The sequence below is a fragment of the Symphalangus syndactylus genome, chromosome 8 (assembly GCF_028878055.3).
Source record: "Symphalangus syndactylus isolate Jambi chromosome 8, NHGRI_mSymSyn1-v2.1_pri, whole genome shotgun sequence".
NCBI lineage: Eukaryota > Metazoa > Chordata > Mammalia > Primates > Hylobatidae > Symphalangus > Symphalangus syndactylus.
In genome coordinates this window covers 27,853,357-27,875,913 of record NC_072430.2, presented here as the reverse complement: position 1 = coordinate 27,875,913, position 22,557 = coordinate 27,853,357, and the positions used below count along the sequence as shown (strand labels likewise).

Below are 22,557 nucleotides of genomic sequence, written 5' to 3'. Positions count from 1 at the left end.
TAAAGTACAATTGCAGTTTATTGTTGGACAACTTCCAAATGAAAGGGAAGCTCCGTCTAAACCACAAGTCTTAAGGCTCATGATGGGAGGCTGGCCAGCCACCAGCTGTCTAGACCAAAGCTGGAATTCTCCTGAGATCCCGGGTAAGCCCAGCTTCCGAATGTGCATTTGTGTTTGCAGAGCAGTGTGTGATGTCCACCCAAACCTACGCGTGTGTGAGGATGGGCACAATAAATGCAGCTGAGAACCCTGAAACCAGACTGCAAAAACTGCACACGCACCTGACTGCAGGTAAGAAACAGAAATGATGTCGCGGCCCAGCATCTGCACAGGGAAACGCAGCACACATAACACTACGTGGTGTTTTTCTTCAATTGATGCAACTCAGTAATTTTTATTGCAACTGGAAGACAATACATCACAGAAACTTTATGGTAGGTCTGGGGAAAAGTGTTATTTACAATAAATGATGAAATAGTTTGTCTTTGGCAATATGATTACATACGAAGAATGCAAAATGCAGGTATGGATGCCTTCCAAGCAACACCATCAAGTCCCTAGAGTTCGGCTGATCGCGCCTGCCTCCACACTGTTTCTTTAGGTTCACATGAACATAACAGAACATTACGTTCTTTCTCCTTTATGGTTCTCCCTTTCTATTCATGATATTGGCAGTTTCATACAGAAAATACAGAAAAAAAAATTGGCTTTTGAAAAATTATTACTCTCGTAAATTAATTTGGCCACGTAGGTCTATTGGCCAGCCAAGGTCAGACGACCCTAAGCATCAATAGTAAACCTCTTGGTCTTCTGATTGCTTTATCACTTTTTTTTTTCTGTAAAACAAAACAAAACTCAGAAATGTTACAGAATCAGAGTATTAAAAAATGTACAAGTGTATATGCTTCCCAGACACACACGGATACATTTTTCCTCCACATTTTCACCATGGCAGTATTAAGTAGTGAGTGTGAATGACACAGCATGAAACTGGTTACTGAATCAGCTATGAGCTCAGATGGCCTCAACATACATACTCAAGAAATGTTGCATGTTTAAATAACTGAGAGTGTGCTAAATCTCATCTAAAAAAAGGAGGAGAGGGGCTGGGGAACTCAGGCCACAGTCATGAAAGGATGAATACAATTTCTAGGTTTAATAGGTTCACCATATCGAAGTCTTTGAGAATCCAATATGGAATATCAATTATTTTGCAAAAGGTAGAGAAAGCAGTTCTCAACTTTTGCAAATGAAATACAGTGGAAAAACACTGTTGTATATATTCCAAATAAATAGTCTTGATTTCAACGCTAACAAAACAACAGGAAGGGTACTCGTGAGCATCTCACGGTTAAGTCAGAAATGATCGTTCACACAGGTCTGATTTCAGAAGTACAACAGCAAGATGCAGCACCATAGACACATCGGTTTCGGCTGTTAAAAGATGGATCATTTTAAAAACTGTGTTTTCCTTCCTTAATTTTTGGTCAGTGAAGCTAGCACTTGTTTGCTGAACTGTGGAAGAACTGCAAAGTCACACACATTATTCATGATAAAGCAACCGAGCTGACGAGTCTGTGCTTAATTCAAGAATAACCAGTAGGACAGAGAGAAAACACAAAGAGTTAACCACCATCGCCGGTGCTCTCTCGAAGGAAGAGGGGTTAACAGATGAATTCACAAAGGTAGGCAGATCTATACAGAACACTGAATGCCATGTGTAAATCCTCATGAAACTCCAGAAACAGGAACACCACACAATGTATATACTTTGATTTACACATTCCGTTACAAAGGAAAAAAAGACACCATTACAACTTTGTAACTGTGTTAACTGCAATATAAACCAAGTCCAGAGTTTGGCAGGTAACTAAAAGAGGGTTATCACTTAGGTTATATAGCAAAAGTGTTGATGTATATTATATATAGTAGTATAAATAATAAAAAAGTATTATTTAAATTAGATCACAGTGCTGCATTATGTGCATAACAGTGTTTGATATAGTATTGGTGGGCTGGGACCTATGACACTAAGGACTTAACTGTCAACACTGGGAAGTCACAATCAAGAGGAAACACAGAGTTCCAATGTTTTCTTTTGGTGGCAAAAAAAATCCTGAAGATGAAAGAAAAATACTTCTCTACAGAAACATAAAAATCAATTGCAACATCTGGGCAGCTGTGATCCACCAGAAAGAAACGAGTCCCAACCTGAATCAAAGGGAAAGAGGAATCACATGGAATTTAATCCAATCTCATCCAGAAAAGCTTCCCATTTAGGTCACTTGTACGTAACTCCAATTCCTTCTCCAAGAGCCCTTCCAGGAGAGGCACAAGGCGCCCCCCACAGAGTGGAATGAGTGGAACTTGCGTCAGTAGCCCTTGGCCTGGGCAGTCCTGGCGTGGTGCAGGACCCTGAGCTGGGCACAGAAGGCCTCCACCTGGTTCTCCCTCTACAGAACCCACTGCCTGATGCTGTCCCTCAGGCAGGTGCCTCCTTTAACACAACGGCCCCTTCCAGAAGGCTCTGGGGTAGTAACTGCTGTGGCCAGCAAGCACTAGACACATTGAATGCCTCTGCAAAACAAAAGAAAACTCTGTTCTTGGGAAAGGCCTCTGGCACATTCCTTCTTAAAAACTCCCAAGATTGAGACCTGCCACAATTGTTTTGGCCATGGTTTTCTCCAACCACCAGTGAAATATGGGTTTGGTTCATTTTAGTTTCAGATAGATGGCTTCACCAAAGAACTGTTGAAAGAATACTGATTAGAGAGGGGCAGGGAAGTAGGAGCTTATGGTATATTATAAGGCTGGGAAAAATCTATGATGCAAACCCTTTCCACATGGTACTAAAGATAAAAGACAATTATAATAGGATAAAAATAACTGTCTATGTGTATATCATTTAAGAAAAAAAGCGTGACTGTCTCTTTCTCTTAAATGTGTCCGAGGGCCAATAGCAAGTAATCGTAGACGTCGTGGTGTTGATGTGTTCACGGTTGGTTTCCAAAGCATCTTTAAATATTGCTATAGTTCCCCATTTCCCCCTCCCCCCTGCCCCGTGTGAGTATGTGCGATACTGGAATGACACATGAACCGCCACTTCTCCCAGCAGGAGAAATGAAAGCAAAATCGCCACACCTCTTAATGGTGTTCAGGCGATCTGTCAGACTAATGGATACATATGCTAGTTTGGAAGCTAAAAGAACACCTGACGTTTGGGAAGGAATTCCAAGACTAAAGTGAATGACACTTAAGCAAAATATTCTTTCACAAATAGGCTTGTGCTTAAATTCTCTACTGCTCTTGGAGGAGGGGATAAGAGAGGGTGCCTCCTGCCCCTTGGCTTGTTAAGGACACGGACAACCTCATTCTGCAATGAATTCACTACAAACAGCCACATACACGTTGATACTTTTTGTTTTTGTTCTCAACAATCAAAATACAAAGTTAAACACAATTGAGCCATTGTTTTGGTTATGCATAATGTGTATGCCTCCAAAAACAGAAGAAAAATAGGAAGAAGTACCCTCACTAAAGGTTCCCCGACAAGTCTTCCGGCAGATCCAACGAAGGGAGACTCAGGAAAATCACACTTAGAAAGCTGCCCGATGAGGTATTTATGCAAAAAGAGTGGTTCTGGAGTTAAGAACACACTTTTATATTTCTCTATTTCTCAAAGAGATCAGAAAAGTAAATCACACACATTGCATTTTATTATTTTCTAAAAGAGGCCTCTGCCCCTTTAGAAAAATGAAATGAGGGGAGACAGCCCACGGTGGGGGTTTTAATTGGAAGAAGTCTTCGGCCAGAAACAGTCCTGAATGTTGAACCTCTGCCTTTCAGGAGAGAGGTCTGAATTTTATCATCTGTGGGGTGGGATGAAGGTGGGGGACTGAGCTGGAGGTCTTTAGGCTTGGTCAGGTGACAACACAAATCAAGGTGTCGCTCAGGCTCCATAGCTGTGGATGGCTTTTAGGGTGTCAAGATGTCTGGGGAGATGGAGGGAACAGAGCACTGCAAAGACACTTTATTCCCATCTACACCCTGAACAAATATGCTGGAAGTATTCAGCTTCAGGTCATGAATTCGACCTGCTGTAGAGGTGTAGGTTTTTTCAGGTTCTCTCATCAGCAACCCACCGGAAGGTAAGTGTGGGGAATGCACCAGTTAGTTCCCACTGTTCGGGCTGATGGAGCTCTGACATTACCCGGTCCTGGCAGATGGGCTTGGTTTTGGCCCACAGCAGTCCCTTTTTTAAAAGTTAAGGTCATCTCTGTTCCCTCCTCTCCTCACGCATCGTATCCTGAGCCACAGTACTGGGTGCTTGTGTTTTAAAGTTTCCCTCCACTTGGATGGAAGATCATATTCTTTTAGAGATTTCTCTTTGGACTCCCCACCCCCACCCCGCCAGCAAAGAAAATTTCTTAGGCAAAGGTAACAACAGGAGTTTCTGGGCTGCATGACATTGTCTGGTTTCTAAATTCAGCTCTCACAATCTAGGTGGTCTTAATTCCAGGTTGGTCAGTGTGCTGAAGGTAGCGATGGCCGGCCCCTGCTTCCTACTGCGACATGGCATTGTGGCGACAGGATGTCTGGGGCTGGCCTTTCCTACCTCGGCATCGCTTCCTCCTTCACATGAACCCCATCTCGTCCCCTCACCCAATAAGGCCCATTAGCACGTTTCCCCTTCTTCTGGCTAATTTGCATAATTATTCACTGCCTTTTTCCTAGAACCAAATCATGGTAATGATTTTCTCAAGTAAGCGTCCCATAATTCTCTTGATTCTATCATACACACTCACTACTAAGTTTGCCCTCAAATTATTGCGTCATGTTAAACATGTACAGACAGAGAGAAAGGACACACTTTTCAACAGAGAATCAGAGGGGGTCGGGGCTGAAGTGCACACAAGGCAGTACAGAGTTCAACCATCCAAGCCCTACCAGAGCATGAAGATATTTTTATATTGCAGAGTAAGTTCCCCAACAGTCAGAATTTGTCCCTGAAGAAGGTTAAACCTTAAACACCTGCTTCAAAAAACCAAAACAAAATAACCCGAAAACGAAAACAAAAAACAAAAACAAAAACAAAAAGGAGAAAAAGAAAGCAAAGAAAAAGAAAGAAAAAAGAAGAAAACCAAAAGAACCTCTAAGCCTAAGGGCTTAAAAATTAGAGGCATAGCCTTTTCTCTATTTCCTATATTTATATGAAAATAATTCATGCTTCATGCTAAATACATTATTTACCTTACAAGAACTTTGTTACTTTTGAATAAAAAAAGTTTGTTTTTGTGATTTTTTTCTTTTTCTTTTTTTTCTTCAAAGGAATCCATGCATTATGGATCAGAAATTTCTGCTGGCTATACTGGCTGAATGTGGAAATCACTGATTTTTGCAAAGATAAATCCTAACATTAATTGCAAACTCCATTTTGAGGGCAGTATAGGAGTTATTTTATTTTTTGCCATGTTTTACTTTTTTTGTTGTTGTCCATCAGTGTACCTTTAATCTTAAAAATACACCACAATACTAATGGCAGGTTCCGTAGCTTTCTAGTTGTTTTTTTTTTTTTTTTTTTTCACTTGGATCAAATAGTTTTGATAGACAGAAAAAGATCTGTACCATTATTTCCTTTCCTTAACAGCTATTGTAATTTCCTGGACTTGGTTGCTTTTCACTTGGGCAGTTAAGAAGACACAGCTTGTTTTCCGCATCAGTTTTCTCTCTCTCTCCTTCGTGTGTGTGTGTGTGTGTGTGTGTGTGTGTGTGTATGTGTGTGTGCACAGGGCCAACCTTCAGGCTTATGGCTTTTGGAACATTTTCTTAATAGAGAAAAGAATTCAATGATTAGCAACATCACTAAAAATTTACCCCATTTCTTCTCCATGAGTCACTGACACCCGATGTGCATGAACAGTCCAACGTCCACCTCGTAAGACGTCATCGGGCTTCAGGGTTCAGAAGCATGGAGGACTGGTGGCCGGCCCTCTGTGCTCGCCGTGTGACAATTCCAGTGGCTTTCCTGGCACCATCAGATGCCTGGTGCTACAAGCTTGGGTCTGCTCCTAGGGGGACGAGGGGTTCCTCCTTCTCCTCAATTGCTTTATGTGCCTTCACTCAGTGAACCCAATGGGATGGACAACCTGACTTTTTAAACCTAAGAGTTGGGCCTGAACGATGATTACTTTGCCCACGTGCCTTCTAGGTGCCGAATGTGTGTTCCTGTGGTATTGACGTTGACATCCCTGCGGATTCAGCCACAGGTTTCTGACAAGCTGGAGGAAGCAATGGTAATTTTGGCTTTTTCGGTTTTGTCTTCAGATAATGAAAAGCTTTTGTAAAACAGCTGAGTGTCAATATGAGTTCTATGGCTTCAATCTCCTTTAAAAATAAAATTCTTAAGGGTCCAAAACAAAGAAGAGGGGGCAAATTAAAACAAAATAAAAGAAAAAGAAAAGAAAGAAAACCAAACCAAAAACAAGAAAAAAGAAAAAAAATTGCTGATATTGCCACAAATCATTAGAAATCTCCTGACATGCTGAAACCAAATGGCCGTAAGTTCAAAACAAATCAGTGACTTGTTTTTAATTTTTTGTGGTTTCCTTTTGCTCTTTCTGCCCCTTTGCCGTCCGATTGGTGATGTTATTCAAACAGGACCGGATCCCTGCTAAGTGCAGGAGGGACCCCGCCGCTTCTTTCATCTCCTCATCATCGCTCTCGGGGGGCTTTTCGGTGCGTCTCTTTTTGAGGGGCAGTGTGTCGCTGGGGACCTTCCTGGCCTTGGCGAAGTGCTGGCGCTTCTTGTGCTGGGATGCGTACCCGCTGTCCCCCAGAGAATCCTTGGGCTCCTTCTGGCTGTGCTTCCTGTCATCCTCTTCCGTGTCGCTGGGGCTCTCGTGGCTCCGGAAGCTCCCCTCACTGCCCTCGCTGCCCTCCTGGCTCCCCTTGGTGGCAAACTCATAGTGGTCGTCGGCCGAGGAGGAGGAGGAGGAGATGGAGTCGCTGGTGGGCGAGGTGCTCCGGGCGTTGGAGGACTTGGCACTGCTGTAGTTGTGATCCTCCTTGGGGTCTCCGCTGACCACTGGGGAGCCACACGACGGCTCGCTCTCAGTCCGCATCCGGCAGCTGGTGATGCCATTCCTGCGGAGCGAGGACAGTGGGGAAGGACGGGAGACAAAGAGGGGACACAGTTAGACCTCCTCAGATGGGGGCACCTGGCAGCCCGCCTGCATTCAAACATCAGCCCCTTTGTGTTCATTGGAGCCACTCGCAAACTGTGGGGGCAACAGGTGGATCTCCTTTGAAGGCAGGGTCCTAAATCCTGACACCTCAGTCTCCCCTGCTTATCTCCTATAACGGCAGTTTCACTCCATTTGTGTGGTGAGACGTCAAAACAACACTCTTCTGAAGTGACAGCGCTGGAGGCTCCATCTCTTACATTAAACCATAAAAATCAAGCTGTGCTTGGTTCGTGTCCCCGCCAACACCACGGAGTCAGACACCGCCAGACGACGTTGGCTGGGTACTTCAGAGAAAAAAGCCTGCTCTCGTCTGAAGCGGCTACATTAGCAGGCTTTTGTCAGAAGACTAAACCAGTGTTCAGCAAAGATAGATACCTGCCATGTGGTGACAGCTACTCACTCATGCATTCCCTCCCTCATTCATGCAATCTACAAATATTCACTGAGCGCCTAATAGAAATGCACGACCTTAGGGAGGGTTCTGGGGGAGGGACACGGGGTTGGATCGGATATAGACACTGCCACAGCGATGCTGCAGCCTAACAGAAAGGCAAGTCAGGGTCACATCACAGACCAGAGAGCAATAAGCTACGATTTCCCGAACTCAACGCCTGCCAGGCGCTCTGCTAAGTCTGCGCAGAGGACCATATTTAACTCCGTAAAGTGGATATTAGCATCCTTATTTTACAGTGGCTCGAAGTGAAGCCTGGAGAAGTTCAGTGATGTACTTAAAGTCACACAACTAATCACTTGCAGAGCAGGGACTGGAATCACAGTCTGACTCTCAGACTTGAGGTCTTAGCTACATCACCAGACCGACCCTCCTTTGTGATTTCCCTATAACAAGGTCCCTGCTACCCATGCCTATCAGGCCTTTGTAGCAATTAATCACACCTCTGATTATTTCTTTGTGTCTTTACATCTGAGCGATGTACTTAACATTCCTTGTGCTTCCTTATCGCAAAAGTGGGAATAGTAACTACACCTGCTCCCCGTGGCTGTGGGGCCGAGGACACGAATTAATGCCTACAGGTGCCTGGACCACGGCTTGGCCTGAGAGCAATGGCTGTGAAGCTTATTCCTGGTTAGGCCCCACAATACTTATATGTCTGGGAGGCAGCTGCCTGTCTCTTAGTGCCTGGCACCCAGCCTTTGGAAGGATGAATACTTGCAGGAGAGAAGGGTCACTTATAGCTGAAGAGGACGAAGGGTGGACGCCAGGGAATGTTTTGTGGAAGACAAGGCATCTGACCTTGGACACGAGGGCTGAAGAATTTGGCAGGGATGGGAACTGTTCTATTGCACCATGCTGGCCTGGTTTCCTGTAAGCTCATCTACCTTGTGATCCATTTCTAAGAGTTCTGGGGAACATGACCCTACTTTTCCTGCCTAGATGACCCCAACTGTAAGTACTCTTCCATTCCCTCCATAGAGGGCACTCCCCACCATCATTATGAATTGTGTGGTCATGTATCCCATTAGAGAGCTAGCTCCACGAGACAGGGTGTGGTTACTGCTAAGCCCCCAGTGGCTATTGCTGTGTCAGTACGGTGGGCACAACAGATAAACTGAGGAAGTGCAGCAGCAGGTGGAATCATGTGGCTGAGAGTATGAAGCTTGGGAAGTGACTGTGGGTCTCCACCACCATGACTCACTGGGCACATGCTGAGGATATGGCACTGGTAGAAGGGCTGTGGGGTCACGACCACCAATAAGATAACAGTAGTGACAATCTCTACCCTGGCTTTTCTCCTCATGGGCCTTGAGGCTCAGGGAGAATTCAGTTGCACCCCACATAGAAAGTGAAAGGGGAAGGGAAAGAGTTCCTAATGAAAAGGGTGCAGTAGGGAGTGAGGCAAAGGAGTTGCTCTCCTGGGACCCCAGGGCCAGTGGTATTCTGCTAAATTTAGGCTGGGGGAGAGACTCCGTACTGTCATGTCCACCAGCAAAATGTATGAGGGTCATTATCAAAACCCAGCCTTTGCTAGATGTCCAAGAGCCTCATTATGAACCCCAACATTTACAATGTGTGCATTTGTACATCGAAGTCCCAGTGAGACCCAGAAGGGTCCCAGCTTGTGTCCTGTGCTCCGTGATCCCAGATACACACCACCTCCCCCAAATCCTTACAGACAGAGCCTGGCTTGCAAGCCACACACGCCTGTGCTCATATCCCACTGTTGCTTATTGGTGACTTTGAGCAGGCTGTTTTACTTCTTGAAGGCTCAACTTCCTCATGTACCTTGTGGGGCTGCGTGAGGATTAAATGAACTGTCCTGAGCACAGAGCAAGGCTGTTTGTGGTGCCTGATCATGTTTACTTGCGGTTCGATTCCTGCGACTTCCTGCTGCTATGACTTGTTCACTCAGAGCAGTCTTGTTTTCTCTTTCTATTCTGGATTGGGAGGCGTATGGGAATCCAGCACCAAGTCAGAGGAAACAGGCCCTTCAAGAGGAGTTCCTCCAGGGCTTGCCTGTGAACACGGCCCCTGAGCTTTGGGGTCTGGCCTCCTCCATATCTGTTTTCTGCAGACTTCCTATTTCTTGGCTGTGTCTTGGGTGCATAAAGATGGCTGGGATAGGATTACTTTGAGGTGTTACCAAATGTGAAACTTGGTAAATGTAATTAATCATACAGCTAGCTATTAATAGTTATTAAAGCGAATGAAAATGAAGGTCTCGTTGTATGGTCCTCTTAATCTTTGCCATTTGAGGGAACTACTGTCAAATACAAAAATAATTCACCCACTGAACTAACATCAAACAGTTTCATAGTAAATCTAAGTATACTTGAAAGAGTAAAGTGGGCTATATTTAGCTTTTAATAAATGGATTCAGTTCTGAATGCTTCTTTTAAAAAATAACTTGGGGCTTACAACTCACGTCACTACCACAGTTAAGCAGAACATGATCCCTCTCTGAACACAGACGGGGAGAATCACGAGTGAGAGAGTGAGAAATAAAGCAAGTGCTTCACGGTGCTGATTCCTGGTGAATCTAGGTGAAGGGTCTGTGCTATTCATTGTGCTTTTCTTTCCGTTTTGTCCTAAGTTTGAACATTTTTTAAATCAAAGTTTTAGGGAGGGGAGAAATACACTAGAACCAAAGCAATGACGTTAAACGTGAGCTCCACACTATCACAAGAGGAATGGTTTCGAGCCTGAGAATGTCTCTCTCTTTCTTAAACAGGGAGATTGGCAGCATTAAAGAGGGGGATCCAAATGGAAGCTTTCTTCTTGAAGAGATCCCATGGATTAAAGGGAGAATAGAAAAGAGAAGGATTCCACAGCCCCTGATTTGGTGCTGTGTGGGGCAGAGTTTCTGGTACCACCTAGAATCACACTGCATGCCAACAGAGAGTTCATGACCCAAGTCCCTATTGGAACACTGGCCTACTTAACCCATTTCACAGAAAAACAGAAGCTCAGAGAGCCCCATGGTTGTTGAGTGGGGTGGCCCAGACAGTCTCAAAGATGGTTCAAGCAGGAATTCAAAATATCTCCCTGTCACTCCCGAAGAAGGAAGTTTACTGTGATGAAGACAGAAAACCAATACATCCACTGATAATATTTCTGGATGAAAACAGGTACACAGACATAACTTCAGGGAGTGAGAATTAAAATATAAATGTCTCTCTTTCTCATTTGATGAAATTAACCTTCCCCGAGATTTTAGCTTGGGATTATGTAATCCATAAATTACACACAAAACTCAGCAGGAAGTGACAAGCTCCTTCAATTATTAATAACTTGGTGCAATGTTATTCACGATGGTGCAAGCCAGCTGCACTGACTTGGTGTCAAATGTTTCCCGCCGCAGGGATTGCCATTATAGGACAACAAATGCTTAAAAGAAACCAGCCATTCTGAACATGTTGGAAGGTGAATTTCTAACTACTTTCTTAAAATTCATTCATTAAAATGAACATGTGATACATCCAAAATGCCTGCAATTTTTCAGTTTTAGCTGAATTTATGTGTAACGATATCACAATTTGCATAAATTAGCATTAATCAAAGCCACCTGATTTTACTGGGCCTCTAAAAGTTTAAAGCATGTGGCTCAACAAAACCACGTGCTACTGATCTCAAATAAAACCTGGTACTCATTCTCTTGTCAAATAGTTGGAAAATATCAAACATAAAAAGAGAAATCACATTAGTTCAAACCCAGAAGGAGCAGGCTTTCAACTAACAAGTCAAGGTGTAGGTTTATGACATGGCCATTTGCCATTTTTTGTTTGTTCGTTTGTTTAACCAATTAATTAGGGGTTCCACTACAGTATAATGAGCATGTGTCGTCTCCGCCTCTTACCTGGTGCACTAGGAGTCTCTCTGGAACTAATGGCTCTAACTCTAAAGGATATCATGTAGGGTAGTTGTCCTCCCCAGGGATTTACTTGAGGACTCTGATCTTTTGCCAAATGTGAAAAGTAGATGGGATTAATGGGATTGTAGAAGCAGGGAACTGGAGCGAGTTCAAAGCTTCTTTTGAAAATCAACTGCAAGTAGACATGGAAGAGAAGAGATGACCAAAGACTTCCACCTCCAGCCAAGTGGTAGAGAGACATTTGGAAGGTTCTCTTCTGACTATAATACAAAAGATCCTAGATCAAGTACAGTAACTTGTTTTAAAGGCATTGCTGAGTTCACTAGAAAATAAGGGATATTCAGAGACCAACAGAGACATACACACAAATAAAACATTTTAAAATAACCTGCAACGTGAGCAATCAGGCAACTAAGAAAGCCAAAGTTTCTCTATAGCAAACGTCTGCCCTCACAGTAGCACAAGAACCCAAACTCACTCAGTGGGAGGCAGGAAGGGAGCAGCAGGAAGGTTGATTCTGGCTGCTCCCTGCTTACTGTGTACCCTCTAAGGGCATTAAAGTGGCCTCAGGTATACTGGTCCCCCAGGCTCCCAACCGAAGTTTTAAAAGCAAATCCTCTCTGGAAGAACATACTTTAAACCCAAGCCACAAGGAATTTCCACGGATAAGATTCCAAGAACATGGGTTCATAATAAAAAAAATAAAAACATTAAACACAATGGGAATAAGCCACCATAAGCAGAGACAAGAGAACAAAGAAATGACAGAATCTGAACAGCAAAGACTACAAATGTTGAAATAATTAGTTGCAGAATATAAAGTTAGTATGTTTAAATAAATAAAGGAGGGAATTGAAAAATACTAGAAAGGAAGATCAGGCTATATTGGAAAGCACTAAACAGAACTTCTAGAGATAAAACATATAATCCTTGAAATTAAAAACATCAATGCAAAGTGTGGTGGCTCACACCTGTAATCTCAGCTACTCAAGAGGCTGAGGAGGAAGTGCTTGAGCCCGGGAGATCAAGACTAGCCTGGGCAACATAGCAAGACCCTGCCTCAAAAATAAATTAATTAATCTACATTGAAGGTGCTCCTAAAAAACTCAACGTAGCTGAGGAGAAAAATTAGTGAACTGTTAGATGGACCTGAAGATACTACACAAAATGCAGCAGAAAGAGACAGAGATAGAGAATATGGAAGAAAGGTTGGATGAGACGGAACACAGAAAGAAGAACCAACGGAAACCTAACTGGAGTTCCAGTGAAAAGAAAAAATGGAGAAGATTCAATACTTGAATAGAAAATGACTAGAATTTTCTAGTTTTGATGACAGTACCAATTTTCAGATTCAGAAAGCCAACACGTCCCATGCAGGATAAAGAAAATAAAGTCCATATGTAGACACATCACAGTCAAACTTTAGAGCAGACACAAAAAAGACAAAAAGATTTTTAAAGTAGTAGAAAGAAAACGTATCGCCTAAAGTACAAATTAAGATAAAACAAGTGAAGCAGAAGAAAGTGGAACAATATTCTCAAGAGAGAAAATAACTGTTGATCTAGAATTTTATATTCAGTAACACTATCTTCTAAGGGTAAAGGCAAAATATAACTTTTCAGGCAAAAATTCAGGGCTTTAACTATGAATAAACCCTCACTGTAGGAATTTCTTAAGAATATATTTCAGGAAAGAGAAAAATGATCTAAAATGGAAGATCTGAGATGTAAGAAGAAATGATCAGTACAGAAAATGTAGGCTGGGTGCTGTAACTCATGCTTGTAATCCCAGAACTTTGGGAGGCCGAGGGAAGTGAATCTCTTGAGCCCAGGAGTTCCAAGACCAGCCTGGCAACATGGCAAAACCCCATCTCTACTAAAAATGCAAAAAATTAACTGAACATGGTTGTGCATCCCTGTAGTCCCCACTACTCGGGAGGCTGAGGTGGTAGGATCATTTGAAACTGGGAGGCTGAGGCTGCAGTGAGCTGTGTTCGTGCCACTGCACTCCAGCCTAGGAAAGAGGAGTGAGACCCTGTCTCAAAAAAGAAAAGAAAATGTGGCCAAGTATTGATTGTACAATACAATAATAAATGGTTACACACACACACACACAAACAAAACCAGAACCAAAGTACTGGAGAAATGTAGCATATCAATTGGGAGGTGGAGAGAACTGAATTTAAAGCATTCCCAGAGCCCTGTATTGATCAGAAGGTTAAAGATATTGATTAACTTTAAATATTTAAAAATATTCATGCTAAAAGTTCTAGGATCGACACTAAATGAAGAAAAACAGAATAGGTAACTTCCAAACCATTAGAAGGGGGAAAAATGGAATGAGGAGTAGGAGAATTTAAAATAATGCTAGAAACAAAAAAGAATCTGCAAAAATGGGGCAAACAGAAACGTAAAACAAGATGATAGAAGCAAACCCAAAAATGTCAATAAAAATGGGCTAAAAATCTTCAGCTAAAAGGTACAGATCATTAGCTCAAATTTAAAAAAGAAAAAAGAAGCCATGTGCTATTTGCAAGAGACAATCCTAAACAACAGGATAAAGAAAAACAGGTTAAAAGTAAGACTGGAACAAGTTGTGCTATGCTGGTATAGCAATATTAAAATGAGATCAGATAGATTTCAAGGCAAAAATCATTACTCCAGATAAACAGTCATTGAACAGTCTAAAGATTCAACCCATCAGGAAGATAAAACAATTCTAAACATGCATAGTTCCAATAAAATACCTTCAAAATATATATGCCTAAAATTGAAAGAGGTACAAGAAGAAATAGTCAAATCTACATTGGAATGGGAGATTTTAATGCATCTCTTTCAGTATGCAATTTATCAAGCTGACACACACACACATACAAAAGTTCATATGGAGAAGATTTGACTTAGTGGACATAAACATAGAACATGTGCTAATAATGGAAAAGACATATTTTTTGATGCACACATGACATCTTTTTTATTTTTATCTACTTATTTTTCATTTATAACTGATAGAGATGGGGTTTCACTGTGTTGACCAGACTGGTCTTGAACTCGTGGCCTCAAGCAATCTCCCACTTCAGCCTCCCAAAGTGCTGGGATTATAGTTGTGAGCCACTATGCCTGGCTGAAATATTTTTTAAAAACTGATATATACTAGACCATACAGCAAAGGTCAACACATTTCAAAGAAGCAATACTGTACAGATAAATTCCCTGACCACAATGTATTGAAATTAATAGTCAATGTTGACAGATAACCTAAAACAAAAATTAAAAACAACCATCTTCTCTTTAGTTTGGAAATTCAAAAAACACATTTAAAAATACCCATGGGTCAAAGAAAAAATCAAAATGGCAATTAGAAAATACTTATACCTTAACAATAATTAAAATAAATATACCAAAACCTATAGAATGCAATAAGCAGTAGGGTGAGGAAAATTATAACCTTAAACTTTTATAGAAAACAAAGAAAGGCTTGAAATAAAAGTTCACAATCTAGATAAAGAAAAACAGAATAAATCCAAAAAAGAAAGGAAATTATAAATAGCAGAAATCAATGGAATAGAGAATAATGCAAAGTACAGCTAATTTAAAAAGTTGATTCTTTGAAAAAAAATCTATGGCGAGATTAAACAAAAAAGAAATGATACAAATGAAATAAGGAATAAAAAAGGGACACAGTTACAAAAGATGTTTTGAAAGATGACAAGGTATATTATGAATAACTCTTTGCCAATATATTTGAAAACTGAAGTGACGTGGACAAACTCCTAGAGTTGCCAAAAGAAAGGAAATTTAAAAACACAAGTCACTCTATTATCATTACGTAAATTATATCAATAGTTAAAAATCATCCCACAAGGAAAACACCAGTGCCAGACTATTTTGCAAGCAAGTACCAATGAACATTAAGCAATAGATATTTCCAGTCTTAGATAAACTCTTTCAGAGTTTATCTAAGAGTGAATATGCCTCAACTCCTTTTCTGAGGCTAATGTAATCTTGACACTAAACTAGATAAAGACAGAACTAGAGAAACATGGGTTATAAACAAAGACACAAAATTCATAAATAAAACATTAGCTTGGCAACTCTAGTAATATGTAAAAAAAATGTATCATAAGCAAGTATATTCAGAAATGCAAGTTTTGTTCAAAATGACAAATTTATAGTATAATTCACCATAGTAAAAAAAGAAAGAAAAATTTTATAGTTATCTTAACAATGCAAACTTTTTTTTAATGAAACTCAATAACCACTCATGATAAAATATAGCAAAGTATGAATAGAATAATTTTGTTATGATAAAGCATATTTCCTAAGAAACCTTTAACTAATGTCCTATCAACTGTGAATCAGTAACATGGGTCCATTTAAAATATGAAATAACACAAAGATGCCTGTTATCATAACTTCTATTCAGAGGTCCTGGACTGTGCAATAGGACAGGAAAAAGAAAAGATACAATAATTAGGGAAAAAACCCCACAAGTATTGACAAAAGATATGATTTGTGCACAGAAGAATCTATAAACTGTTAGAGTTACTAATGCAGTTTATTTAGCAAGGTTGCTGGAAAAAAATCAATAATGTGAAATAAATTGCATTTCCATATATTAGCAGCAAGTAGAAAATACATCATATTAATTTGTAAAATTTATAACAGCATGAAAAAGAATCTATTCTATGTAGAATAAATCTAACTGAACAGGCTTAAGAACTTTAGGGAAAAAAATCATAAAGCTATAATGAGTGGCACTGAAGATTTAAATAAATGGAGAACTATACATGCTCACGGACTGAAAGATGCAAAAAGGAGGTTTTGTTGTTAAGAGTCAGGGTCTCACTATGTTCAGGCTGGCCTCAAACTCTCGGGCTTAAGCAACCCTCCCGCCTCAGCCTCCTGAGTAGCTGGGACTACAGGTGCATGCCACTGCACCTGGCTTTCAATATAGGAGTAGTAATCCACAACAAATTGATCTACAGATTCCATACGATTCTAGTCAGGAATCACAATAGGGTGTCTTTTCTTTGTTTTTCTTGTTTGCACACCCCCTTGCAGTTTATCAAGCTGATTATAAAGTTTATATGCAACTGCAAAGAGCCAAGAATAGCAAAGACACTTTAAAAAGAACTTACAAAGATATAATAATTCAGACACTGTGGTATTGCCATAGTACAGGAAAATATGAAATAGGACCCAGAGTCCCCCATATAAACTCACAAATATAAAGAAACCTGATATATATCAGAGCTAGCATTTCATATCAGTGGGAAAAAGTGAGGCTACTTAATAAGTGATGCTGGGATAACTGTTTATTATTTGAAAAATATTTAAATGTATCTTTATCTCACACCGTAACTCCAGATGGATTAGAGACTCAAATAATAAGACTTAAATGTGAAAGCAAAAAACTTTAAATCTTTTAGAAAAATACTATAGGAGACTATATGACCACAGAGTAGGGAGATAAATTTTTAAGACACCAGATTTCATAAAAAGATTGATAAATGTGATTAATAAGAATGGAAATTGAAAGAGTGAAAGGACCATCCGCAAACTTAGAAAATCTGCAACATATGTAGTCAATACAAGATTGATATGTAGACTATACCAAGAACTCCTATGAAGAGAAGAAAAAAGGGAACCCAGTAGAAAAATGAGCAAAATGCTAAACAGGAAATCCATAAAATAATATATTCAAAGAGCCCCTTAAATATGTGAAAAACTGTGCAACATCTTTAGTAAAAAGGGAAATACAAATTAAAGTACTATGAGATACCATTACATACCTACTAGATTGGTTGAAATGACAAAGCATGACAATTCTAAGTGTGTGTCAAGATGTGGAGGACTAGTGACTACCACACTCTGCTGGTGGCAGTGTAATTGGAAACAAGCACTTTACAAAACAATGTGGCATTACCTTGTAAAGCTGAGCATGTACATACCCTATAAATCAACAATTTCACTCCTAGACATCTTAAATCAATCGGAGACATGTATAAGAATTTCCACAGTAGCACTGCTTGTAATATCAAAGAACTATTAATGATCCAAATGTCTTTTTTAAAAAAAGATAGTTTAGTCACATAATGGGATATTATATAGCAGTGAAAATGACTCAATTACAGCTATATGTCACAAAACAAAGAAACCTAATATGAGTTTTTTAAAAAACAAAGTTAAGAAAGACACAGTATTATTCTAGTTATTTAAAAAACTCAGGGCTGGGCACTGTGGCTCACACCTGTAATCCTAGCACTTTGGGTGGCTGAGGTGTGTGGATTGTTTGAGCCCAGGAGTTCGAGACCAGCCTGGGCAACATGGCAAGATGCCATCTTTACAAAAAACAGAAAAATTAGCCAGGAGCGGTGGTGAGTGCCTGTAGTCCTAAATACTTGGGAGGCTGAGAGGTGGGAGGATCACTTGAGCCTGGGAGGACGAGGCTGCAGTGAGCCGTGATTGTGCCACTGCACTCTGGTGTAGGTGACAAAGTGAGACCCTGTCTCGAATAAATAAAGAAATAAAAAAAAAGACAGTAGCCTCCCCAAACTGTAAAGATGAACACTACGAAGAATGATAGGAAATACTAAGGAGCCTGCAGAGAATCATTTAATACAAGTTGCATAAAATACTTCTCACCAGGTATCAAATTCTACCTATGAGAGAGATGCCATTTAGGTCATTAAACTGACTTAACTTGTTAGTTTACAGCTCTTCCCTTTTTCACAAAATCCAGTCTAATTCTACCTGTGCCTCAGCTGTAAAATCAAGATGAGGTTTAAGATCCCTTCCATCAGCCCTAGAATTCTGCAATCTGGCAGATGCATGGCTAAAAAGGTAAAGGATGTCCAGGGGCCAGGTGATTAGCCCTTCCTGGAAGCATCCAGGATCAGCTCTAAGAGTTCTAACTCAGTGGTAATATCCAGGGGGACCACAATTTTCTCCCATGAGCTGCAAACTGCTCCCCTAAACCACAGAGATAAACATGATTTCCTTTTTGCAAGAGATCACACAACACAAATAGGAGTGATCCTAAAACTCTCCTCCATGAATTGTTTTGCATTTAAAACAGTCCAGAATCATTGGGAGTTTGGAGGATTTCTAGGAACAACATGAAAGAGAGCCACCAGGACTTTCAAAGGCATTAACGAATGTCATTGATATGAAATATGAGGAGCAGCTCTAGAATGTTGATCAAATTTCACAGTTTGCTGGTCGTTGTTTAAATTTCTGGACCAGAAGGGCCCAAAACAAAAACTATGCTTGCTGAAACGGGCCCAGGAGGGAATTCGGTGCATGCTTTGTGTGACTGGGATTCTTCCCCGCTTTCCCTTAAACCTAGCTCTTTAGTATTTTCTCTTCTCCTCCCACTACAAAGCAAAATCTAATACTGAGTTTTGTAATTGCCTTCAAAGACCATGATTTCAAATACAAAGGCCAACAGGTGTTTGGTCTTTACATACAGAACAAAATACAACACTAGAAAAGATCAGCAGCCAATTTACCCTCAAGTTACATAACTGGACTACAACCCTATCTTAATACTAAAGGTTGCCACCTTCCTACACTCCTGATACAAATATCTTCTCAAGGGAGGAGATAAGACAGCTGACCCGGAGCAGAACTTAGGCTGAGAGATGGGTTTTCCTGATGATTCTATTTTGACATGACCTTAAAGAATTAATGTTTTCTACTACAGTCAGACCATTAATGCCTGACTTGCTTCATGTTCCATGGGAAGTGCAGTTTTTCACTTGAGGTTGTTGGAGATCCAAATAAAATTAAGCAGCCTTAGATGGTGACTGGATGAAACTCTCGTATAATTTGGTAACAAGTAGGGCGGTCTAGACTTGTAGTCCAGATTATGGCCAGCACTCTTCAAAGCCAATGGCTTTGCCAACAAATGTACACTGTGCTGAAATGTGGCATGAATTTAATCTAAGCCTTCTCCTAAGGTTTTGGGGCACCTGAGGTTCCAGTGCTCAGGAAGGAAATCCGGGAAGCTCTGTGGGAGACAGGCTAGGTGGATCCATGAGGCTTTCCATGTTACTTATTTATGAAACACCTACAGAATGCTGATTACATGCCAGGCACATAGCTGTGTGTGAATCCAAATAACCCATGAGGCAGACACATGTTTCCTCTTGAGAAGCCCATGGGCACTTCCCTGAGGTCACACGGCTGCAGGAGATGGACCCAGGAAATGTGGTTCCTGCGTTCATGTACGTATTTCGTTGGCTCAGTTGCTATAGAACAGGCCTTCCCCACATCAGCTTTCTCCCAGTCCTCTAGCAAGCCCTGGACATTTCATTCTTTTCTGCCACCTGATGAAGCATGTAGGGATCAAAAAGAGCCCTAAAGGTTAAAAGCAAGGTGGCTGAGATCCAGGGGGGTTGCTGTGACCCAACCTAGGGTGTGGGGCAGCCCACGATGCTGTGAATGTAAGAAACCTGGGACTCCTCCTTCCCAAGAAGGCCAGCAACAGCTCTCCCGGGGCTATCATCACGGGTTCCACGTTCCATTCAATGCAATCTCTGCAAGGGATTTTCCTGGGAGAGCAGCCGAAGACACAGGCATAAAATTTTAAGAAGTGTGGGTAGTTATTTTGAGGATGATGTGTCTTGAGGACTTGACGCCCAGGCAAATTTAAAAATAAGCAGGTTTCCAACGTCTAAGGATGGGCCAATCTTGGAGGTTATTGAGTAAAAAGTCAACACCGTAAAGTCAATTACACTATTGACAGATACTCTTACAAGGAGATTTCACATCATAATTATATGCAAAGGAACCTGGCAAATAGAAGCTGTGTAATGATCAGCTAATAAAAGTAACACTTCATCTATGTCAATAACAGTTTCAGAGTTAAGACAAACAAACATGGCCTTTGCCACTCAGTGGAGGAAAAAAAAAATCCCTGAAAGACAAATATTTTCACTTAAGGAGAAGTCGCTTAGACTCACAAGGAAAACCTGTCACACAAAAGAGACTGGGAAATTGGTCTTTAGTGGGTGCTGATGACTCTCCCGCCCTCCCTGGGCCCCAGCTGAACAGACTGGGGCAGCAACCCCGTAAACATCTGAGCATACACAGAATACTTGGGCACTGCCACGTGGTCTGGGAGATAACATTCTGTTGTTCTAGTCTCCACTGCACTGTTTTCCTTTTTAGCCTTGGCTGAGTTTGGGTTCCACTGACATGTGGCCAAATTAAAAATGTTAAAATTATGATGAATGTGAAAATGCAAAACAAGATTTTTTTCCCCAAGCACTTCTTAATGGGTTTTACACAGACACTGATTAGGCAAATGCCTCTATAGCTATGTTTGTGTTCCTTCTTTCCAAAAGCAACTCAGTGTCTACTACTTGCCCTACAAAAAGAGGGCAAAGATACTACAAGCAAGTACCCCTAATGTTCTAAAGCTTACTACCCCTCTTCCCCTAATTTCCCTTAAAACTGAGGGGGGCAAGTTCAGAATTGGTATTTGGACAACTAACTGCTAATGCACAACGATTTTCTTTACTGGTTATCTCGCTCTCTCTCTTTTTTTTTTTTTTTGACAGAGTCTTGCCCTGTTGCCCAGGCTGGAGTGCAATGGCACAATTTCGGCTCACTGCAACCTCCACCTCCTGGGTTCAGGCGATTCTCCCATCTCAGCCTCCTGAGTAGCTGGGACTACAGGCACACACCATCACACTCAGCTAATTTTTGTATTTTTAGTAGAGATGATGTGTCACCATGTTGGCCAGGCTGGTCTCGAACTCCTGACCTCAGGTGATCTGCCTGCCTCGGCCTCCCAAAGTGCTGGGATTACAGGTGTGAGCCATCGTGCCCGGCCTCTTTACTGGTTATCCCTGTTTATGCAAATGGTAACTTGCCTAGTTTCTGCAAACTATGGTTGCACATTTTACCAAAATGATTTTTTTCAAAACTCCTACGATGCTCAGGAAAGTCACTCTTTAATTAGACTATACATGCTTTTGTAGTGGACAGAGATGAAGCAAGCTGTGCCATTACAAAGCTATTGCCACTCAGTCTCAAACCCACCCTTCTACTCTGTTTCCCACACTGGGGCTGGGGCTGTGGCTGGACTTTACCACTGGGCTGCATGTAAGGCTCTGCCACCAGGGGGTGCCATAGAGAGACTGAGAAGGTGGAGAAAGATGGAACTGACTCTTGACTGTTTCCTGTTCTTGTGCCACCCTGCAATGCCTCTGCACCTCAGCAGCAGCATTCATTCTCAGAGGTGCCAAACCCAGTTTGCAGTTTTTCCAGCACTTGCAGAACTATGTTCCCTTAGAGGCACCAGCACCATCAGAGGCTGCTTCCAAGTCCCCGCCCCCCATGCAAAGGTGAGTTTCAGCTCCAAGGGGCGATCATTCCAACCTCTTCCCTTTGTTCCTTCAACCCTAGAGGTGGTAGCTGCCTCCTGCAATTACTCTCTCCACGACACCCTGAGTTATCTTTTACCCTTTCAGTTACCTAGTTAATAACTTCCTACCTGGTTCACAGCTTTGCTTTCTTTCTAATCATTTTGATTTTTATATGGTCTCACTCTGTCAGCCAGGCTGGAGTGCAGTGGAGCAATCTCGGCTCACTGCAGTCTTGACCTCCCAGGCTCAAGGGATCCTCCCACCTCGGCCTCCAAAGTAGCTAGGACCACAGGTGTGTGCCACCATGCCAGGTCATTTTTTTTTTTTAAATAGAGATGAGGTTTCGCCATGTTGCCCAGGCTGGTCTCAAATTCCTGAGCTCAAGTGATCCACCCGCCTGAGCCTCTCAGTGTTGGGATTACAGGTGTGAGCCAACGTGCCCGGCCTCAGCGAATTTTTAAACTTTTTGTAGAGCTGGGATCTCCCTATGTTGCTCAGGCTGGTCTTGAACTCCTGGCCTCAAGTGATCCTCCTGCCTCAGCCTCCCGAAGTGCTGAGATTATAGGCATGAGCCACCACACCCAGCCCTGGTTAACATTAAAGTCTC

The 22,557-nt window shown here is 41.6% G+C and overlaps 1 protein-coding gene across 24 annotated transcripts in view; it reads right to left on the bottom strand.

Moving 5' to 3' along the window:
* Positions 1-374: 374 nt before the first annotated feature.
* FOXN3 (forkhead box N3) overlaps positions 375-22,557 on the bottom strand; it is a 463,072-nt gene continuing 440,889 nt past the window's right edge. For all 24 annotated transcript variants that reach the window (XM_063644035.1, XM_063644036.1, XM_055288474.2 and 21 more), the window contains one exon: positions 375-7,143. In XM_063644035.1, coding sequence (XP_063500105.1) covers positions 6,588-7,143 — 556 coding nt within the window. In that variant the 3' untranslated portion in view covers positions 375-6,587. The remainder of the gene's footprint in view (positions 7,144-22,557) is intronic.